General features: G+C 37.5%; 1 protein-coding gene across 5 annotated transcripts in view; it reads right to left on the bottom strand.

The window, feature by feature from the left end:
* Positions 1 to 22,119, bottom strand: part of STX2 (syntaxin 2) — a 74,753-nt gene that overhangs the window by 31,249 nt on the left and 21,385 nt on the right. For 2 of the 5 annotated variants that reach the window (XM_043497954.1, XM_043497955.1), the window contains 6 exons: positions 21,227 to 21,301; positions 20,163 to 20,236; positions 19,856 to 19,964; positions 13,065 to 13,138; positions 12,820 to 12,957; positions 11,050 to 11,160 (listed from right to left, as the gene is read on the bottom strand). In XM_043497954.1, coding sequence (XP_043353889.1) covers positions 11,050 to 11,160; positions 12,820 to 12,957; positions 13,065 to 13,138; positions 19,856 to 19,964; positions 20,163 to 20,236; positions 21,227 to 21,301 — 581 coding nt within the window. Of the gene's footprint in view, positions 1 to 4,195; positions 5,169 to 7,053; positions 7,180 to 11,049; positions 11,161 to 11,690; positions 11,699 to 12,819; positions 12,958 to 13,064; positions 13,139 to 19,855; positions 19,965 to 20,162; positions 20,237 to 21,226; positions 21,302 to 22,119 lie in introns of those variants that run through there. The other 3 variants (XM_038373981.2, XM_038373982.2, XM_043497956.1) reach the window with 3 other exon arrangements.

Here is a 22,119-nt window from a genome sequence, read left to right as displayed (position 1 = left end):
AAACAAATCTGGTCTATTTCTTGTTTTGATCCACTTCATCTATCTTTATACATCTTGCTGGCAGCAGACTGTGTAGTACGACCGCTAGCCATTGTCATCTCCTGGGTGCTCCACAGAAGACGGTGCAGCATGACTGCTGGCTATTGTCTTCTGCTGGCTGCTGATTAAAAGACTGTGCGCTGCCGGTAATACTGAATCACCATGAGACGAAACTTAAAAGGGAAATGACCTGGCTGAGTCAATCCCATGTTTGCCCAGGCGCCCCTGACCTCATCGAGGTCGGTTAAAAGAGCACCCTGGACTACGTCGACAACGGCTACCAGTGATACTGCACTGTCTGCTGCCAAAAGGCAACAAACTGCTGCTATGTAGCAATGCAGTACCGCGTCTGCCAGCACCCAGGAGACCTATGGTGAGTTAGCTGAGCGGGCTCCATGCTTGCCATAGTATGGCGTCTGCACAGGTAACTCAAGAAAAAAGGCGCAAAACGAGTGTCTGCCCTTGCTTGCACAGAGGGAGGGCCTGACTATATGTATGCAGAATCACCCGCAACAATGTTTTAGCCCCATCAGGCATCCAGAATTCAAATGGGCGGCAGAGACTGCAGGAACTGTGGGATAGCTACCCACAGTGCAACGCTCCGGAAGTCAACAGTTGCCTTGGTACTGTGCTGTCACTCCGCTGACTACATGCACTTAGAGCATTTGTGTGGGGGGACACACAATCAACTGTATAAAAATGCTTTCTACAAATCCGACTTCTACAAATTTGACCTAATTTCATAGTGTAGACAAGGCCACTGTGCCCCAGTTCCTGTTTGTAAGCATAATGAAACTGCTCCTCTGAAGAACTTTAGATAAGAGAAGTATTTCAAGCTACAGAGTTTATGCTTTTCAAACTAGGGAATTGAGCACCCACAACACCCACTAGTTTAACAGCCCTGATAGGGTGATTTATGGCCAGAGTGAGATACCTTTACTCATGTTGCATATAATAGTACCTTTGTCTGCTGGACATCCCATGGAATTCAATGTGATGTTTTCATAGACTAAACATTGTTCAATCAGATTAAGTGCATCAGAATCTGACCCTTAGTGATCTGAAATGACAAGGGCTATTTGGAAGCTGAGCTACAGATCCCAGCAAGGTTGAAAGTCGTTCATCTAAGTTACATCAAGTACCTGACCCATGACTGGGCGTCCTAGGTGCTATAGTAATACAAATAAATAAAATTCCATGCAGTTAACAGGAGTCTTTCATCTGAGAGCAAAGGACCTGTCTGCTGTGCACACATATTAAAGATACTATAGCTCTACAAATAGTCAGAAGGAATTTGCTTGTTGTAGTGCTTAGTCAAAATTCCCAACTGACAGCTCTGAGCTGCCCACTTGATCATTATGCATCCGATGCACCTACATTAACTTATCCAAAAGAAAGGTACAAGCAGAGTCTGTAGCAATCTAGACTTCTTCAGCTTCCTCATCAATTTGCATCAACTCTGACCTATATGGATTAAGCCTCTACTGTTGTCTTTATGTCCCTCCAATCCATGTGACTCAGACTGTTAAAAAAATGTGCCAGTTCTTGTTTGTGGATACTTGCCCATTAAGAACTGGATGAGAGAAAATCAATTTCCCGTAGGTAACTGAACAGCCCTTAGAATGGATGGTAACACCTTCTGGTCACTGCTAAATTTAGTTTACCGAACTGCACCTATCCAAGCATGTACAACCTAATTTCTAAAAATGTAAATAAAATCAGACAAAAATCAGCTATAAAAGTCCTCCTATTTCACCAAAAGTGAACTTCTACTGCTTCAACCCAAATAAGAGATTTTGAAGTAGATGTGTAATCTAGCATTAAACCAGCAGTATGAGGTTAAAGATTTCATGTAGAATAACAGGCTGATACCACACTGCAGAGCCCTTCAGGAACTCCCCCTCCTTCCTGTGAGTTAGTAGGAATTTTTAACTTCACTTTACAGTAAACATTATGAGCAATTTGAAAAAACAAACCAAGCACCTGAACCTGCAAACACGAGTACCATTGCAAAAAATGAGTAGCTCGACTGACTTCAAGATTTTGTTTGATAAAAATAATTGTTTTCCAGCTTTTTTAAAAAGTTAATGGGATTATTTCCTCTTCTAAAGTTACTCATATGTATTCATATGTGCAGTATTACTTCAGGACCTTATCAGGGATTTTTTTTTTTAAAAGAAGTGCTTAATGCTATGGCTTATTCTTGCTCATTCCTATATACCTGTTTATTGGGACTTTAGAATTGCTATGATAATCATACCACCCACATTTAAGTATTTCCAGTAGTCTGTGTAAACATTTACAATAAACTCACCAATATAAAAGTAGTCACTAGTGAAATGCTTGCATAGACAAATTTATTAGCGAATGGGAAATTAGCGTTATTTTCCATTTATTTAACTAGAAACCAGTTATTTGCTCCTGAAGTGACAAGGAAGTAAGCACATGCACCTGTGTGCAATTTTAAATATACCTGTATATTTTTTTTAAATAAAATTGTGAGGCAAGTATATGAACAAAAAATATAAAGTAGTAAATGATCCTTTTAATTTATATTCTGAACAGAGAATCTCTTGCAAATGAATGCAAAAAAAGTTACACACTTCTTTTTTGGTAGATGTAGATAATCCCCTTCTATCAACAGCACTATCTGATATTTTTCTGATATAGAATAATCTGTACATTTCTATAAATATGTTTTATTACTAAATACTAGAAAACAAAGCTATTAAATAAAAATACATTTTACTGAAGAACTGACATTTCAAGTCTACCAACTGTTTCAGTATTTTGCAAAAAGACCTCCATAGTCAATCATGGCTGTCCACACTTAAGAAAAGGTAAAGAAATTTGTTCATTAATTAAGATGAAAATTTCAGTACATTTCTTGATAGCTGATTTGTAAGAGTCCATGAATAATCTTTTACAAGTGTTTTCAGGATAAAATTACTGAATCAGGATCACATTTAGCAATCCCAAACGCAATGCAATTAAAGAAGCCTATTTGTTCCTATCTGCTTTCACCATGGATCACCATTTGCAAAATACAATCTGAAGAGAATTTCACAGTATATTTGGACAGCATCAAGCAGGAATATCCTTCAACAGATGGCATACATTGTAAATCTTGCTAAACATTAAGAAGCATTTCAATTGGTTATATTTTAATGTATAACCTGCTTCTCAGACATTTTAAATAAGAACATTTTAATGTGTAATGAGTCAGCAAACTGTAGTACTAAAAAGTTGCAACATTTAACATTATCTAAAGCAAAATGATATTTGTAACCACCCGAAAACAGAAAAATGAAGAGATGTAAGCCATGTTTTAAGAAGGCACCTTTTCTTTTTTCAATTTCACTTTAAGTTTAAATATATCTACATATCTACATGAACATATTCAAATGAGAAATCAAAATACAAATTATAAATATTTTACACAGAAATGATACAAGAACAAAAATAACCTGTAACATTCAATTAAGCTATTTTGGTTAATTTTGAAAAATGTTTAAAACTTTAGTAATAGCTATCATAACACATGTATTGCTGCTTCTAAACTCTTCATACTTGTTACATAAATTCACAAAAGTAAATTTCATAACAAATCAGTGTATTATTAGCAAATCCAAACATAATGCAATTAAAGAAGCCTATTCGTTACTATCTTTTCTCACCACCACTTGCAAACATTTGAAAATTAAGTCTTGATTTTTGCTCTTTAAGGAACAAGATGAAATGTGCCTTATGGCAATCTGATCAAAGTTGTAAGGCTAAATTGCTCTGTTGGTTTTGTTTTCATATGCACAACGAATTTTATTTTGGAATATCTTCCCAAAAAGTTCAAAAACTATATCCGTGCTTTATTATTGCATTTTTATACCAGGAAAATATTGCAGCCACTGTCTTGATTATTTTCAGAGTAGCAGCCGTGTTAGTCTGTATTCGCAATAAGAAAAGGAGTACTTGTGGCACCTTAGAGACTAACAAATTTATTAGAGCATAAGCTTTCGTGAGCTACAGCTCACTTCATCGGATGTTTTTTCCACCAAATGCATCCGATGAAGTGAGCTGTAGCTCACGAAAGCTTATGCTCTAATAAATTTGTTAGTCTCTAAGGTGCCACAAGTACTCCTTTTCTTTTTGTCTTGTTTATATAGATTAGACAAAAATTTTGAGCAATAAAGCACAATAAATCTCAAAGTAAATAGAACAATAAACTTCATAATAGAATAACTAGTGTTTTTTTTAAAATCTAAGAATTCTAACAATGAAACAAGCAGAACTGGACTTAAGTGCAATCTTCTAAACAATCTTTACTGGAAGGTTTTTAAAAACAGTTCAAGTTTTATAGTCACTATTAACAGAATGCTATTTGGTTGCTTCATAAGCTTTCTGGAAGCAGGATTTTCCCCTTGAATTAAAACACAATTTTATAATATCTTTAAGCACAAATTGATTTTTAAAATAAAATGAGGCAGCACTAGTTGAAGAGGGAATTTTTTCTCCCTAAAAACCTGGATAGAGCATGACGACTAACCAGTAAATGTTTTATTTAAAGTTATGGCTACATCTCCTACAAAACAGTGCTCAGAGAATCAATTATTTTGCTAACAAGACCATCACAAATGTGATACTAAAATTCTTAATTAGAATTGCATTAGAAGTGGAAAAATTATACCAAATAGCCATAACTCAATAGTTCCACAATTCCCTAATTAAATTATGCATTTATAACACTGAAATATCAAAAGATGGAATTCCCAAATCACTTTAGTTCAAAACCATTAAAAGCAGGTTTCACACTGACAGATCCATGTAATTTCTGATGAAAATCCAACTGATTTCTCATATACGCTTTGATTTACAGATATGATTAAACATTAGGTGCCACTGTATTTTCACCTTTAAATCGATAATGGTAAGTCAGCATTGAACATCATGTGTAGCAGGGTGTAAGGCATCTTTTACCAAAAAAAAGTTAGGATATTTGGTTTCATTGCAGATGTGATTTGGAGCCTGAAGATTCTTAAAATCTTGGAATGTGCTTGCTATGATAATGCAACTGCTAGGATAATTCCAAGGATCACAAGCAAGACAGTTACACAAATAATTATGAATGTCATTTTCTGCAAAAAAAAAAAAAAAGAAAAATCTAGATTAATGTATTATATCAGATTTTAAATCTATTTTCAGTAGTACATGCACATTTTAGAACTATAGCGAATAGTGTATATGGATAGAAAATGTTGACATGTAGTTGAAGATTTTGAAAAGCACCCCAATACAATGACACACTTATTGCCAGTATTTCTCTTCCAAATAGTACATATAATTGCAGTCAATCACAGCAGTCTTAATTTAACTTTTCAATATTTGCTTAACAACTGTGTGTTTTATTTCATGGAATACTTGTGTTAAAATACATAAACAAATTCTGTTGATAAATTACTGTTTGCTACATATGGAAACTGAGAGTTGATAAAGCATGTTTATGTCTGCAGTCATAACTGGAGATTTGCGAAACTGCTTATGTTCTCCTTTATTTGGATATTGTTCATTCTTATTAACACATACTGAGCTGAATAAGAAAGTCAATAAACAACTGTTACATATTTGATAGCTCACCAGTAATTATTGCAGGAACAAAATGGGTTCATTGGACTACATGTGTCAGATAGGCTAATGTAAGGTTAAGTGCCCCGATTCTATGGTTTAATATGCAAATGACAGGATTTATTAAACAACAAATTGAGATGGTATTGTATTAGTAACTACAAAAACACACTCCATGTTAAAAAAGTGATAGTTTAAACAACTTTTCCTGATGAACTGTTTGAAAGAGAATGCTGCTCCTAATTATTTCAGTATTTCCAGGTTTTAAAGATACAGAAGTAGCTATAGGTTGTTGTGAAGGCCAAAAGTATAACTGGGTTCACAAAAGAATAGGTAAGTTCATGAAGGATAGGCTGATCAATGGTTATAAGCCAAGATGGTCAGGAACACAACCCTGCACTATGGGTGTCTCAACCTCCAAATTCCAAAAGCTTGGACTGGACAACAGGGGATGGATCACTCAACTGCCCTGTTCTGTTCATTCTCTCTGAAGTATCTAGCAATGGTCCCAGTCAGAAGACAGGATACCCAGCTAGATGGACTATTGTTCTGACCCAGCATGACCATCCTTTTAGTATACAGACTATCTAAGAACATAAGTACAATAGAGTTTCTCTTTCAAGTTCTGAATCATTGACCTTTTCATCCTTGCAAATCATCGGTGTAGTTTGTGACTGAAGAAAATGTTGCTATGTAGATGACAATAACTTGTTCCGCAAATATAAAAAAGGCTGAGAAGTCTCAAACTCACAAATTTGCATTGTTATTTTAGAGTTAGTATCTTGTGCAGATTCCCACTTCTAAATATTGCCATCTCATAAAAAAAAAAAGAGCGGATTAGAAAGCATACGATTTAAAAAGTCTGGTTTCTAACTGGGAAATCTTAACACACTTGTTGCAAAACACACTCTGGCTTCAGAGTGACATATATAATATGGGTCTGTCTTGAAAGCTCTTTATAATTGTAAACACACTATGATAAAAGTTAAACTCCATGTGAAAATAATTTCTCATCTTGGGCAGATCCTCAGCTGGTGTACACTTTCCATGTAAAAGTTAACAGGCTTATGACAATTTACACCAGCTGAGGATTTGTCCCATTGATTTTTAAAAACTCAAAGATCTTACATGAGGTTGAAATCTGTAAATTACATAAAATTACCACTAGATCTCAGTTTTCATAATTCAAAAGATATCTACTTTTGAACATACATTAGGGCTTTTATAGCAACTAGAGACTGACAAGATTCACTTCATCAGGTCCAGCCCCCCTGCCTGGTCATTACAATATTACACTATATATGTGTTAAAGGTTGGTACAAAATAGCTTGTTTGCTTAGTGAGTTCTTTAAAAACTAAACAATAACAATGAAGCAAATTAGTTGATTAGTTACTTACTGACGCATTGGCAGAGACATGCATGCCAAAGTTATCCAAGCATCATTGAATACCAACTGACAAACCAACAATTAGAGCAATTATGGCAACCAACACCAGCGATAGAATGACAATTATCCACTTTTTCTGTCAAAGAAAAGCAAGGTAATTAGTTTCAGAACACAGTGTTAAAATAGGATCTGGATTTATTCTCGATCTTTAGAAAAGAAATTCAGTCTTTTTAGTGCCACCTTAATTTTTGAAGCCTGAAATGGTCCTGGCTACCATTTTTGACTGCCACCTGGTTTCTTAAAAGGATCTCTATCTAGTGAGGCTAGAGTTTACTGCAAATGTCAGTTATTAGCTTTTTTGCCAACATTTACAAGGAAACATTTGGGCTCCCATATCTGATATCTACCTCACTTTAAACATATTAACAGTTCCCAATACGGAAAAAAATTATATATTTATTTTATGTAGAGGGTAATGGGACAGAGAATATATACACCTCAAACAGACTGTGTATAATCTGCTTTTGGAACTGAAGATTATTTATCTATAAATAATCTAAGTACAATTCGACAGTCTCTACTAGAGTTAGGTCTTTCCATATGACTTGCCTGCTCTGAAGCTACTTAACATGCCACGAACGTAAGGAAAAAATCTTGCTGTAGGCTCCCTTGCCACCTCCCCCAGCCCCACTTTATTACATAACTCACAAAATTCCACTGCAGTTTTAAAAGAATTTTAATATAATGCAGATGCTAGACTGCAAAACCATTAGTGTTCAGAGGTCAAAAAGCAATTGTTTTAGTAGATTACTGACTTCATAATGATTCATCTTGGGGGCTGAAGGGAAGCATATGCATATTGAAACACTGAAGCATTTTCAGTGTCAATGCAAGTGAATTAAATGCGGCTTTTAAAAATAAACCTTTCCAGTGAGATCACATCATTTTGTTTCTTTGAACCAGGTATGATGCCCATCAAATTATGATGATTCATACATTTATAGAAGTGCATGTCTTTGATAAACTATGGTCCGTGAATTTTTGAAAATAATATGGTGTGAATGAAATTTCCACTTTTGCTGAAGGAGATTTACCATGCTAGCAGAAAAATCAAATTAATTTTAAATATATTATTACAACCACATGTCCAGATAGGTCTTTCAATTACAGAGGTTGAGAGACCATTTATGGTCTATGTTGAAGGATCTGCTCAGATGACCTGCCAAGCTATTTTGAATCTACATCAGGCAACATGCCGAGAACGATGGAGCTCTGTATGCTGAAATTCCATAGCTTGACTCGCTTCCTGGCACAGGCTCTCTGACCTAGTGCCACCCCTTTGTTCACATAAAATGCCACTGTGGTGGTGAGCACCTGGACAGTCTTGCCTTGAATGGGAGGTAGGAAACGCTGATGCATATGGAATATTGCTTGCAACTTGAGGATAATTTGTAACCTGTATAGTTCACAAACCCTTAGTCTGAAGATCACCCAGATGTGCTCTCCACCCCATGACTGAAGTTTCCATTACCAAAGTCATGGAAGGAAAGCAGTTCAGAGGGGGGGAACACCCCTGCACACATTGTCTTGGCTCATCCACCAGCTAAGAGATGATGCTATCATGTCCAGAACGCATACTAATTTGTCTAGATAACTCTGTGGATGATAGACTGATCAGACCCATGCTCATAATGCTCTGAGATGCAGCCTGGCATTAGGAATAATATATGTACATTTGGTTATGTGACCTAGGAGCCTTAAATGATTTCTCAGTCGTCTGTGGATGATCCTTGAGGGGGACACAGATATTGTAGAGTCTGAAATCTGGAAAGAAGTCGAGTCCAGGACCACTCCTCTGAACTCTATTCTTTGCAGAGGCAATAACATGGACATTTCTTTGCTTTGTTTCAGGCCCAGAGTATTGAACAGTGTTTGATGGATCACAGCCTGCACCTAGTGTCCGGAGCAACCCCGAAATAACCAGTCTTCCAGGTAAGCATAAACATGGATGTCTCTCTAGTGGAGGTAGGCTGCCGCCACTGTCATGCACTTGGATAAAGATCCTCTGTGCCAATGATAGACCGAATGGCAGCATGGTGAACTGGTAATGATCCTCCCCTGCCATGAACCTCAGAACTTCCTGTGGCCAGGATTGATCATCACATGGAAATAGGCACCTTGTAAATTGAGGGCAGCATATGCTCTCCCCTGGATCTAGGGAACACCATACAGGACTTCATGTTCTTGATATATTTGTTCAGGTTCCAAAGGTCTAGGATGGGTCTCAGACACTCTCTAGCCGTAGGTATTAGAAAATATTGAAGGGGAACCTCTTCTATGGCTCCCAAAGAACACAGAGTCTGCACTTCTTGCCTTAGTGCAGACTCATGAGAGGGGGTCCCTGAAGAGGGACTGGAGGGTGAGGTGGGTGGACAGAAAGAATATGCAGAGTATAATCCTGATTCCATCATGCTTCACACACACACTTGTCTGGGGTGATGGACTGATTGCTAGGCATGTAGGAAATGGGACATTCTGTCCAGGGGGCGCAGATGGGAGAGGGAAGGATCAGGTTGTTCCAGGTCTGGTAGTATGCTGTCTTTGACATAAGAGTCAAACCAATACTCAGCGGCCTGGGGATGTTTAGATGAAGACACCAGGGAAACAGAGGGCAACAGCCTTCCGCTCTGTGACCTCCTTTGCCTTCCCTTAGAGCAGTCAGCCTGATGGAAGGGATAATACTGCTGTCTATGCTGGAACTGAGGATGACAATTTTGTCTGCTTTGCAACCAAACTGTAGAGACCCAAGGATCTCAAAACCACTCTCAAGTCCTTCAGCGTGTGCAATACTTTGTTTGTTTTAGGTAATGTGACAAAGTTCCTCCTCTACCTTGGTGGGTCTTGCGCTTATTGGCGGATTTGCTCGCCTTGGAGCTTCACGGCAGCCCTTACCTTGGCTGTTTTTCTGAACCCACAGTCCTGGTCGACTCCTCCTGTGTCTGACCAGGAGTTGGGAGGTTTGGGGTGAACCCGGGCCCCGCCCTCTACTCTGGGTTCCAGCCCAGGGCCCCGTGGAATGCAGCTGTCTAGAGTGCCTCCTGGAACAGCTGTGCGACAGCTACAACTCCCTGGGCTACTTCCCCATGGCCTCCTCCCAACACCTTCTTTATCCTCACCATAGGACCTTTCTCCTTGTGTCTGATAATGCTTGTACGCCTCAGTCCTCCAACAGTCCGCGTTCTCACTCTCAGCTCCTAGTGCCTCTTGCTCCCAGCTCTTCACACATGCCACAAACTCAAGTGAGCTCCTTTTTAAACTCAGGTGCCCTGATTAGTTGCCTTAATTGATTCTAGCAGTTTCTAGATTGGCTGCAGGTGTTCTAATCAGCCTGTCTATCTTAATTGTCTCCAAAAGGTTCCTGATTGTTCTGTACCTCCACAGGGATATCAAAGGACTGCAACTAGGAGCAATGACGCATAGTGAGTGCTGTCACCATAGCTCTCACTACAGAATCCGCCACATCCAAGGAGCCTGAAGAGCTGATAGAGAGACAAGGCAGCCCTCAGCAGCAAAGGACTGAAGAACCCTGTTCTCTCAACTCCCTGTCACATTATTGGCAAACAGATTGCCTCACAGTTAGAATAGCCATTCCTCATCAACAGTGCATACTGATTGATACTACAGAACTGTAAACTTGCAAAAAAACACAAACGCTCTGATGACTGACATGGATGGTCAGAAGGAACTCAAGGAGAGGTGGCGCCATCATTTATACCACTTTCTTCGAAGCACAAGGAGGTTGGGAATGGTTGGGGCTGCCCCCAAATATTGTTAGGGAAAACTCTCCAGCACCGGTGCATGGGACGTGCACAGACCCACAGTGGAATGGACATATGCAAGTACTCAAAGAACATCAAGTTACAGCATGTGAAGTTAAGAACAATAAAAACTACCTTTTGTTATGCCATATTAATTGAGTTAATGAAAATCCAGAAAAAAACCTTACCCTTCGTGCTTTACTTTGATATTTAACTGCCTTTTTTGTCTCCTCTTTAGCATGTTCTACATAATCTGATGCATTCATCACATTCTTTTCTATGTTGTTGATCATTTCACCCTTAAAATAAAATTAAGAATTTTTTTTTTTTTTTTACCATTACTGGAATTTTCTGGAGCCCTGCATAATGAACCTGAGTAAACATATCAAAATGATTTTAAACATGGAAAAGAATTATGTATTAATGACTGAAGTTTTTATTTTTGCATCCACATGTGATGGAAAAAGGAATGGGAAGCAAGGTCTCATAGGAAAAATATTTTAACCTAAAAATAAAAAAAAGTATTGGTAAGGGCAGGTAGGGACAAAATACTGATAATTTAAAGCATATTCCTAAGAGAAAGGTATGCTTTAATAGCTAATCTACAACTGGCATACTAAAGAATTCAGAAGTATCTGAAGCAGCATATGGAAACGGCAAGGATACCTACAAAACTTTAATCCAAAATTATTCACAGGTTTTAAGGAGGTGGATTCCTCCAAACTAACTACTTAGGATGCCAGTACATAATGAATTTTAGCTCAGTTATGATGAATGAACTTTGGGAATGAAATGCAAGGTCTGGAAAATATTACAGTAGGTCTGTTACCTGTGTTTCTGTCCATCAGAAGACATAATCAGCAGCAGTGAACAGCAAAGCATTAAAATTGATGCACAAATAACTTGTTCATTTCTGTACAAGTTTATAACATACCAGTAATTTTCACACTTATTCATTTTGTGTCAAGGCAACATATCAGACTTTTAGAATGTGAAATCCTCCAAAAAAGGATATGCTAAATATAGGCTCATTATTCATAGTACTACCCACTGAATTCTTTCACAGTGGATCTAACACAGTTTACTTTCACTGAAAAAAAATAAAAGCCAGCGAATCCCAAGAACAGAGTTTATACAGGTCAACTGAATACAATTTTTCATATTTTTATAAATACTGCAAATAGAGTTAATTGCTTTTGACCCTAAATGATCTTTTCTTCCCACCTCCTTATTATGACAACATTTAGGAAGTTGAAAGGTGAGGATACTGGCTATCACTCTCCCACTTATGGATTTTGCTCCCATTAACGTGAATTGAAATTATAACTAAGTATGGGTATGTAGCATGCCAATTTTCTTTCTATATCACTGCCAATACACTTCTCACCCCACATTTAACTCACCACCACCACGTTAGTCTTCTGCAATAGCTAACAAATTCTGTTGGTTGGTTTTCAATATATTAACTGCCATTATGGCCTAGCTAGACCAAATTTACTCTTACTTTATGATCTAAATCTAGATTTGCATTCAGTGTATTCACCCACCATATATTATCTACCCTGATCAAGATATTACACTATTGCACTAAAAACAGTTTTATACTTGTACTTAAATATATACTGCAAAAATCTCATCCTTTAGCGTCTGACACGTTTTTGTATATCTTATGGATCTCAATGGCAGTTATTCACTATCCCTAGCAGATGTGATCAGACATGGAGCTCAGACTAGATTATGACTTCTGGTCTTTTAAAAAAAAAAAAAACATCTTCGATGTGGAATCTTTAGTAGTTTGCCTTTAGTTTTACAAGGTTGTGATTACAGTGTTTAGACAAAAAATGGTACCTATAAAAATGTTGCAGTTATCTAGACTGTCCTGTATTGTTTTCACAGGAAAACTACAAAACATGCAAAGCACTTCATTACTAAGACAATATTTGAATTGGTTCAGTTACCTGAGTCTCAACAAACATAGCCAGGTCCATAAACATGTCACGTAGCTCCCGTATACTGGATTCCAGTTTCATAATATCTTTGTGTCGTGACTCAATTTCATTCAGAGCTTGTCTAGTAATTTGGGAGTCCGATATAATCTTTGAAAGAGGAAAATAGGAAATAACTAGTAAGTATGTGAATGACATATACCTGAATAGAAGAAATAGAATATGTGATAGCCATAAAGTGGACTGTGAATACGTACATCAGAAGTGAAAATAGAAGCATTACCACTTTCTAACATTTCTTCCAGTTCTTCATCAGTGGTGGTTTTTCCAGCTAGGAAGAAAGTATATTTTAAGGTTATAAAGTAGTAGTACTTTATCTATTCAACATAAAGGTATTTTGCTACACCTAGAAGCTTGAGAATTCACCATGAACAATAATCACATACAGCACAAAAACAACTTAAAATTTGTTAACTAAAAATTAACTAGTTGCCTCTCTCAAACCCAAGTATTCATTGTGTTTATGGGGAAGTGGTAGCAATGAAGTTATATTACAATCTCAGGAAGAATGTGCTAAATCCAGAATTAGCATACAGGAGTTATGGCTCACAATCCTATACTCAGACCTTCACTCCACAAAAAGTAACAGTTTTTAATAACAATTAGCATCCAAACCTCTTGCCATTAAGCACAGTATGAGAGATTCTTGCAGCATGAAAACATCTGCAACTGTAGTAACAGAACAGAAAACAAGGGAAAAAACCCACCTCCTGAAGGTAATGATTCTAGTTTGTTGCATAGTCAAAACAATACCATTTTTTAAGAAAGCTATTTTCCATAATAATGTATTCCCCTATTATGGTGTCTCTATAAGGCTAAGACTGCGAACTAAGAAACATGAGGTTTTTAGGTTTCAGAGTAGCAGCCGTGTTAGTCTGTATTCGCAAAAAGAAAAGGAGTACTTGTGGCACCTTAGAGACTAACAAATTTATTAGCGCATAAGCTTTCGTGAGCTACAGCTCACTTCATCGGATGCATCGGATGAGGTTTTTAAAGACAGTTTTCTACAGAAATGTGTCCTTGTGCTATTAAACTGTTATTCCTGAAGCTATTTCTGAGGGTAAGTAGTATTGCAAGAATCAAATATTTTTGCAAACACACAATAGGAGGTTAAATATAATGAAAAAATAAAATCATGAAATTCAGTTTTCATGTTTTTGGATAGGAAAAATTACTTTAATATAAAATGATAAGCTAGTTAACATTCATGTTTGTGCAACTCCTATATTATATTGAAAATATTAAATCACATGAATACCTAGGGAAACTATTTTCAAAATAAGAATCTAAATTTTTCTGTGTACGAGTAATGAAACAGTATTACAAAGATGATATTAAAATTATTTTAATACAGGATTCAGTTCATATTAGCACAAGAGTTCTCAAACTTTACTGCACCACAACCCCCTTCTGACAACAAAAATTACTACATGACCCCAGGAGGGGGCCCCAAATCCAAAGCCCAAGAGCTTCAGGCAGGAGGCCTGTAACTTGAGCCCCGATGCCCTCGGGCTTCAGCCCCAGGTGGTGGGGCTCGGGCTTTGGCCCCAACAAGTCTAAGCCAGTCCTGGCGACCCCATTAAAATGGGCTTGTGATCCACTTTAGGGTCCCGACCCACACAGTTTGAGAACCACTGCATCAGCATAATAGAGAAAGTGATCGTCAGTTATATTATACTATAGAAATTCAAGTACTATGTTAAAGGTTAATATAGTTTATTATTCAGCACCTATGTGGACAGGGCTCAAAGTCTGCATAAACATGAAAAAGGAACTGAAACTCATATGTAGCAAAATTACCTCTTAGCACGTTCAAGTAGTTCATATTATATAATTTTGTTAAACAATGAGCAGAGAATTCAAACAGAGGTTTCATATTCTACTTATCTTCCCACAGAAAAAGAAATTCTGCAGCACCTTATATAAAATTCTACTTTTCTCAATGAAAACAAAAGCTATAATATCTAAGCAGTGCCTTACACTCAGATACTCTCCAGGAGCTGCCTCCCTTCATTTAAGTCTTCAGTGCACACAAAATGCTAAAGACTCAACTCTAGTCAGATACAATAATTTAAATAACTTTAAATAAAAATAGCCATAACTTGTGATATGTTAAGATTTTTTGTTTGTGGGTGAGTGGAGAGGATGGTAAACTGCCAATAAATAAATAAATAAATAAAACCAATCAAGAAGTGCCATTACCTTGGCAGGAGAAGCCAACAGAAAGCAGCAACTCAGTTACAAAAGAACTCAGTTACTACAATGACAAAATGAGCAGCAACCAAGAGTTTTAATTCTCCACTGCACCATAAGATCTTCCCTCTCTTTCCCATATAATATGGTAGAGGGTTGATCAGATTTGCTGTCCTAGATTCATCTTAGGTCTCTTCGGTGTTACTGCTTTCAACATAGCTTCTCCCACTGAATAGCTGGGTTGCAGACCTTCCACTCAGATGTATTAACTTGTGTTTATTTTGGTTGAATCATATTGCTTCTCGCGCATATTTCTAATTCTACATGCAAGTCTCTGTTTTGTTCCTCTAGACCACTGCTCTTTGCAACACCTCCTAATTAGTGTTGGCATCATAACATGGAGGACCCCAAGCTGATGGAAGGGGATCGGCAAGGAAAAACGTGTCCAAAACCAAAGGCATAAGTTTCCCCCTTTAGCAGTAGCCAGAAGATGGCTGGGATAGGATTTCTAGTAGTAAATTGTTTCCTCTCTCTCTGGTTTCTATGGTGCAAGGAAAACTGGGTTGAGGAGTTCATCTTTTCTTTCCCCCACTGATTACCATTCCTGAGAGGGATACAGGACCAGCCTGTGAAATGAAGAACCTGCATGGGACACAGGATCCCCCAGAAAACCTTACTTAGCTAGTGCTCAAGCAAGGCCTAGTTTTAATTTGGCATCATTTGAGTATATTTATGTCTTCTGGTTATTTAAGTACAAAAAGTTTCCCAGAGATCTTAAATGTTAAAAGTAAACATATGAATACAAGCCAGGGATAAACTTAAGGGATATTTATTTAGTTTAAAGACTATCAATTGTCTTCATTTCTATTACTACACCAGTCATAGCACATTTTGGCCACAAATGATTGTCATTTGTTGGCTGGTTCATCCTTGAATTATTTCTTCATTTCTCACTAAAAAACAAATATTTAATTTAAAGTATACAAGTATGAAACACTGAGTGGAGAGCAACAAGTTACAATGAAGTAATGCATTGGTGGCAGCCTATTGAAAACTCACAAGAAAAAGATTCAAATGATTTAGGATACTGCAACAACCAAATGACAATCATTTTCAATTTCTGTATAGTATCTAGAGATGTTTTACAGGTTCAGTGCAGGGTGAGGTAGTCATTTATGATCATTCAGTGCTAGAGGCAGGTTGAAATGTAACAAATACTGTTTGTGGTAATAAGAACAGATCATGAAAGAAAGCGTAGAGCTGTTTAGAACTTGAATTTATCAGGCAAAAGAGACTTGTTTTTAGAGATATATATTACCAGATTGAATGTAATAGGAATTTCACAAAGATCCAATCTGGTTGTTTGCTAATAAGGTCATATGGTGCTGGCTTCTTCCGCCTTACTCCAGAGTCCACACAAGTTGTGGTACATCAGAACTTACCGATCCCATTATTGGATTTGGCTTTAGTCACAAAAGGAACTCCACAAAATCCTGCCCAAGCTATCCTTCCAGGCTTGGTTCTCCTCTCCTAAGGTCTTCTTGTTAAGGACTGCTCAGCTACACCATATCTTAACATTTCCCACCAGGATCATTTCCTGCTAAATAGTGGGGTGGTCAGGCAAATACAGCCAGACTGCTACCAATGCATTAAATAATTTCTTCATATTACTTTTTCATATAAGCAATTGCCATAGGGATGTAACAATCAAAAACTAGAGAGATGATGGTCTGTAAAATCATGAATGGATGGGCAGGAAGTCCACAAGAACCTCTGTATTAAGATGTTGTCCACAAAATATCAGAGTGTGTGTTAATTCCAGTTTGAAAAGTTTATTCTGCAATTTCTTTGAAGAATAAGTTCTTGATTTTTGTTACAACTTGACATGATTCTGGTTAAAAAGGCAGAGAAAAAAGCAGCTAGAAATAATTTCACTGTTTTCTAATGTGGAAAACTTTGCTCCTCCATTAAGTTAGGTGGAGCTACCAGAAAGCAGTGATCCCCCACAAGTTTAATCCTTCTGTTTGAAGCACTTACAATAACTGATATTGTAGCCAGGCAATAAACAAAGTTGAAGAAACCAGAACAAACAAAATCTCAGATGTGATTTACACTTCCCACAAACATGTCATCTCAATTCATAAGTTTGGATACAACACAGTGAAGATTAATTGTTTTATCCAATTCATCCTCTTTTAGATCAAATATTCAATGACTTGGGCAGCATCCCTACCAACATAGCCACACTCATTTAATGCTGGGATTTTCAAAGAAGCCAAAGGGGATGTCCAAAACCTACTGACTTTCAGTGACCTGATTCCCTTTGGCTTCTTTGAAAATCCCTGCTTTAAATTATAAGACATGTACCTAAACAGTGAGGAAGGGAAAGCTAGTAGTGAAACTCCCAGTGTTACCAAAATAGTGATATTTCACTTCCTCCAGAGATATTCTTTGATGGTTTTATGAATTACACTAATTGTTAAATAGTGAAAAAATCAAGAAAAGTCAAACCAAGTTTTAAAAACCCCAACAATGGGATATCCAGTAACTTCTATTTTACACAAATAACCACACTGCACCTTTTGGGGGGGGGGGGAGAGTGTGTGTGTGTGTGTAGGGGGGAAACATTGTCTGGCTTGCCAGGGGGGAGAGGGAATACTGCTTTATGGGCTGGGGAGGAAGGCTTAGAAACTGCTGCAAAAGGGGGAAGAGAGTCAGCTTGGCAACACACACACACACCCCCCCACCCACACACACCCACCCAGGTACTGGAAAGGCTGGGGAGGAGCAAGCCTCTTTTCCCCAGACCAGGTGGAGCACCACTCACCCTCCCTCCCACGGAGGTGGCAAAATACCAGGTTTGGTCAGGACCTCCTGTGGGGATCACACTAGCCACTCCTTTCTAGGGGGGCTGGGAAGGAATTTTTCCCTTGCCACCAGATTGATGGAGTAGGGGGTTTTCCCACCTTCCCCATAGCAGGTTCAGGGAGTGCTGTGTTATGGTGAGGAAGGAAGGGTGTTAGACTATTATGTCACCACTCGTTATGTAAGTGCGCGCGGATGTCCAGTGCTAATACTCCAGAGGGAAGGGATACAGTGACTGGATAAATGGCTTGGTAAAGGACTTAAAAAGGAGGTGTTGGTTAAAGGAATGGAATGGGGGGGGGAGGAGAAGAGATCGGGGCTCCTATGACTGATATGGCAGGGAACCAACCCCGCTTTCTTATAGCCACCTTAATCCTTGTGGTGGCGGGGGGGGGGGAATAGTAAAGTCCAAGGAATGGGTTGGCTGGTGGACCTGGATGGAAAAAAAGAGGGGGGCTGGCAGAAGATATTAAATGAACATGAAGTTTCCTGCACTGTATACTTATCTGCTGGGTTGTTCCAAACATCTAATAATAAAGTTATGGCCTGATTAAAACCATATCAAGTGTTTCCTGTACTTCTTTCGGTATAGCCAGACAATACAGGCTACAATTCTAAGAAGCAGGAACGGTGTAAGAACATTCAACAGCACAGGTCGACAACCTTTCTGGGTAATAATTTGGCAACACTACAGTGAGTGAAATTCTGATTCACTGAAGTCAATGGGATTTTTGCTACTGATTTGACTGTATATTCAGAAACCATGAAGATAACTTTAGTAAAATATCTATTGAGAACAAAATCCACATTTAAACTACTGTAGATAATCGTTCATTAGCCCGTTCGTTTATAAGCCGACCCCCCAAGATGGACAGGTAAAAATAGTAAAAACTGTATGACCTTTTCTAAAGCCGACCCTATATTTCAGGGGTTGGCAAACTTTGGCTCCCGGCCTGTCAGGGTAAGCCACTGGTGGGTCGAGACGTTTTGTTTACCTGGAGCGTTCACAGGCATTGAGCCCCTCAGCTCCCAGCGGCTGCGTTTCACCCTTCCCAGCCAATGGGAGCTGCGGGAAGTGGCACGCCACTGGGAGCTGAGGGGCTCCATGCCTGCGAATGCTCCAGGTAAACAAAACAACAATGTATTAGGTTTCAGAGTAGCAGCCGTGTTAGTCTGTATTCGCAAAAAGAAAAGGAGTACTTGTGGCACCTTAGAGACTAACATGCTCTAATAAATTTGTTAGTCTCTAAGGTGCCACAAGTACTCCTTTTCTTTTAACAATGTATTAGATATTCAATTCAATGATTTCAGAGTTTAAAATCAGCAAATTCTGGTGTAGGCCAATTAATAAGCCGACCCCCGCTCTTTGATGCGGCACTTTTTTTTTTCCAAAAATATTCGGCTTACGAATGAGTATATATGGTAATCATTCTTCAGGTCAAGGTAAGTTCTTCCATATTAAAGTCTATTAGACAGTTACAATTTAACCAGCTATTTATATTATGTGTAACATAAAAACAAACAAGTAGAAACTTGTGTGTTCATCATCTAAGGAGTTAAGTTCCAAAGGAGCAGCTACAGAGAAGTATGCAGGACTACATACAGGTTTTTAAGGTCAGGCTTGACAAAGCCCTGGCTGGGATAATTTAGTTGGGGATTGGTCCTGTTTTGAGCAGGGAGCTGGACTAGATGACCTCCTTCCAACCCTGATATTCTATGATACATTGCCATTTTATTGAAAAAAACCTTGTCTGGTGGTACAAAATAAGAACTGGAATAGAGGAAAATAAAACTAGAAGACTGGGGGTATTATTTCAATTCTGTATAAACCAAAACAACAAAAAGATGTCAATAAAAAACAAAAACAAACAAAGACCATTAAAAAAGTTAATTCAGCCATCTATATCGGAAGAAAATTCAGGTCACTTACTTATTTCTAACTGTCGCTGTATCCGTCCTTTGCTGCGTTCTCGAAACAGGGTCTGGGTCTCATTGTATTCTGTCATGACGTCCACAAACTTCCGGGACAATACCGAGTGCTAGTTTTGAGGAGTAAAAATATAGTACTTTATTTTACAAAATAACAAAATGCATTTGCAAAAAGTATAAAATAGTACATAGGCTCCAGCAAAGTCCAATTCTTCCCTCTCCCCACCCCACAATACTGTGTCTCTTCTGGAGCTTAGTTGATTTTGTTAAAATCCTCAGATTTCCCCATGCAGACTTTATGATCATACCTGTGTTTTTCGTATCCTGAGGTCAACTGATGTTCGATTAGCATTCCCATCTTGATCAGAACTTTGTTCAATAGCTAGGAAGAATATAAGAATTCATACTGTAAGGTGTTAAGAATACAACATATAGTAAAAGTTAACAAATATTTACTATTTTATAAATCATAATTAGTACTGTTTTCCTGTTTCCTATCCTCAAAAACGTAGTTTCTCTTTAGAAAGATTTTCCACCACATAATAAAAACTAAACCTATTAAATGATATAGAATGCAAGGTTAAGAATATAACTGTTTACATAGCCAAATTAAAAACAAATTTTTAAAAGTATCTGGTTTGTTGATAGGTATTATCATCTTTTGTGCTTGGAAGGAGCCTAACAAATTGGGGTTGCTACTACTATCTGAATAATAAATGTTGTTTACTGGACAGAAGAATTTTATTAAATATTACCCTTAAACCTAGAAATCTATCACTGAAGAAAAGAATGACCTTAATGTAATTTAGTGGCACTAGGGAAAAAAAAAACATTGTTATGTTTAAGTTGACATATGCTGAACAATTAAGACTCCTAAATTAGTTGCCTAAATAAGGAGCCTGATTTTCAAGAGTACTCAGGAGCAGATATATGAATTTTGGGACAGACTCTCAGCTGGGGTAATTTAGCATAGCTCCATATCAGTTTGTACCATTTGAACATATGGCCCTTATTTTTAAGTGTTGATTAAATACATTAAACACTGGGCAAATATTTTAAATCTACAATTCTTTTCTTTCGTCTGATAAAGGGATATGTCTTGATCATTTTTGATAGAATGTTAAAATGTTTCACTTATTGTGAGTTCCAAGATTTTCTGTAATAATATATTATATTTTCTTAAAGTTTGGAACATCCCACTATGATACAAGCTATGAAAACCAAATTTGTATATACATATATTGACCCCATTAATTACATTGAGGGGCAAATTCCAAAGTTCTTGAGACTGTTCTAGCACTCCTAATATCACAAATACATTTATAAGGCTTTATATAATAGTTAAATCATGGGGGTTTTTTTTTGCACTTACCCTTTAACTTAGCTCGAACTTTATTAGCAATTTTCTTGATTTCTTTGTTCAGGTCCTCGAGTTCTTCCTTTGTTCCTTTTTTAAAGGAATGTGAAACATAGCTTTTAGAATAAATTAGTGATTGATTCTAAGACATACTGATGAGCAAGTATACCTTTTGGAAGGTATCCAAACAATCTTTTGGGTATACAACCTAAAATTTACTACAAGCATTAAAGGATGGAAACTATACAAGTGGAGGATTGTTGGAGGGGATGGGCTGCCTGAATCTTTAAGTTACCTGGCTTACTTGTAGTGGATTTATTAAATTTTATTCTATACTTAAGGTATTTGTGATGTATTTTAAATTATGTTGAGGGCACCCAAAATGTATTAATAAATACCCTTTTTCAGCATTTATATGCATCTCAATAAGTTGATTAACTTTCCAGTTACCTGAGTAAAATAAAGTTAGTGAGAAAGTGTGGTGCATGAATTCACTAAAAATTGCATCATTTTAAAAGAACAAGAAACTTCAGTCAGCCCCATGCCAGCTGCCTAGTCCATTGCATAAAACAATGGACAGGGAGACGAGATCTGGGTTCTATGCCTGACTTTGCCACTCTGCTGCATGAACATGGACAATTCCCCCTCTCTCTGTGGCTTTGTTTTCCTAGTGTAAAACAGGGGATAATACTTGTTTTCCTTTATTAAGTTCTTTGAGATCCTCAAGTAAGAAGCTGTATAAGAGAGACAATTATATAATTAATGTGAAAAGAAAAGGAGTACTTGTGGCACCTTAAAGACTAACAAATTTATTAGAGCATAAGCTTTCGTGAGCTACAGCTCACTTCATCGGATGCATTTGGTGGAAAAAAACAGAGGAGAGATTTATATACACAGACACAGAGAAC

Source organism: Dermochelys coriacea, chromosome 15 (assembly GCF_009764565.3).
Source record: "Dermochelys coriacea isolate rDerCor1 chromosome 15, rDerCor1.pri.v4, whole genome shotgun sequence".
Taxonomy (NCBI): domain Eukaryota; kingdom Metazoa; phylum Chordata; order Testudines; family Dermochelyidae; genus Dermochelys; species Dermochelys coriacea.
This window is presented reverse-complemented; position numbering and strand designations above follow the sequence as displayed.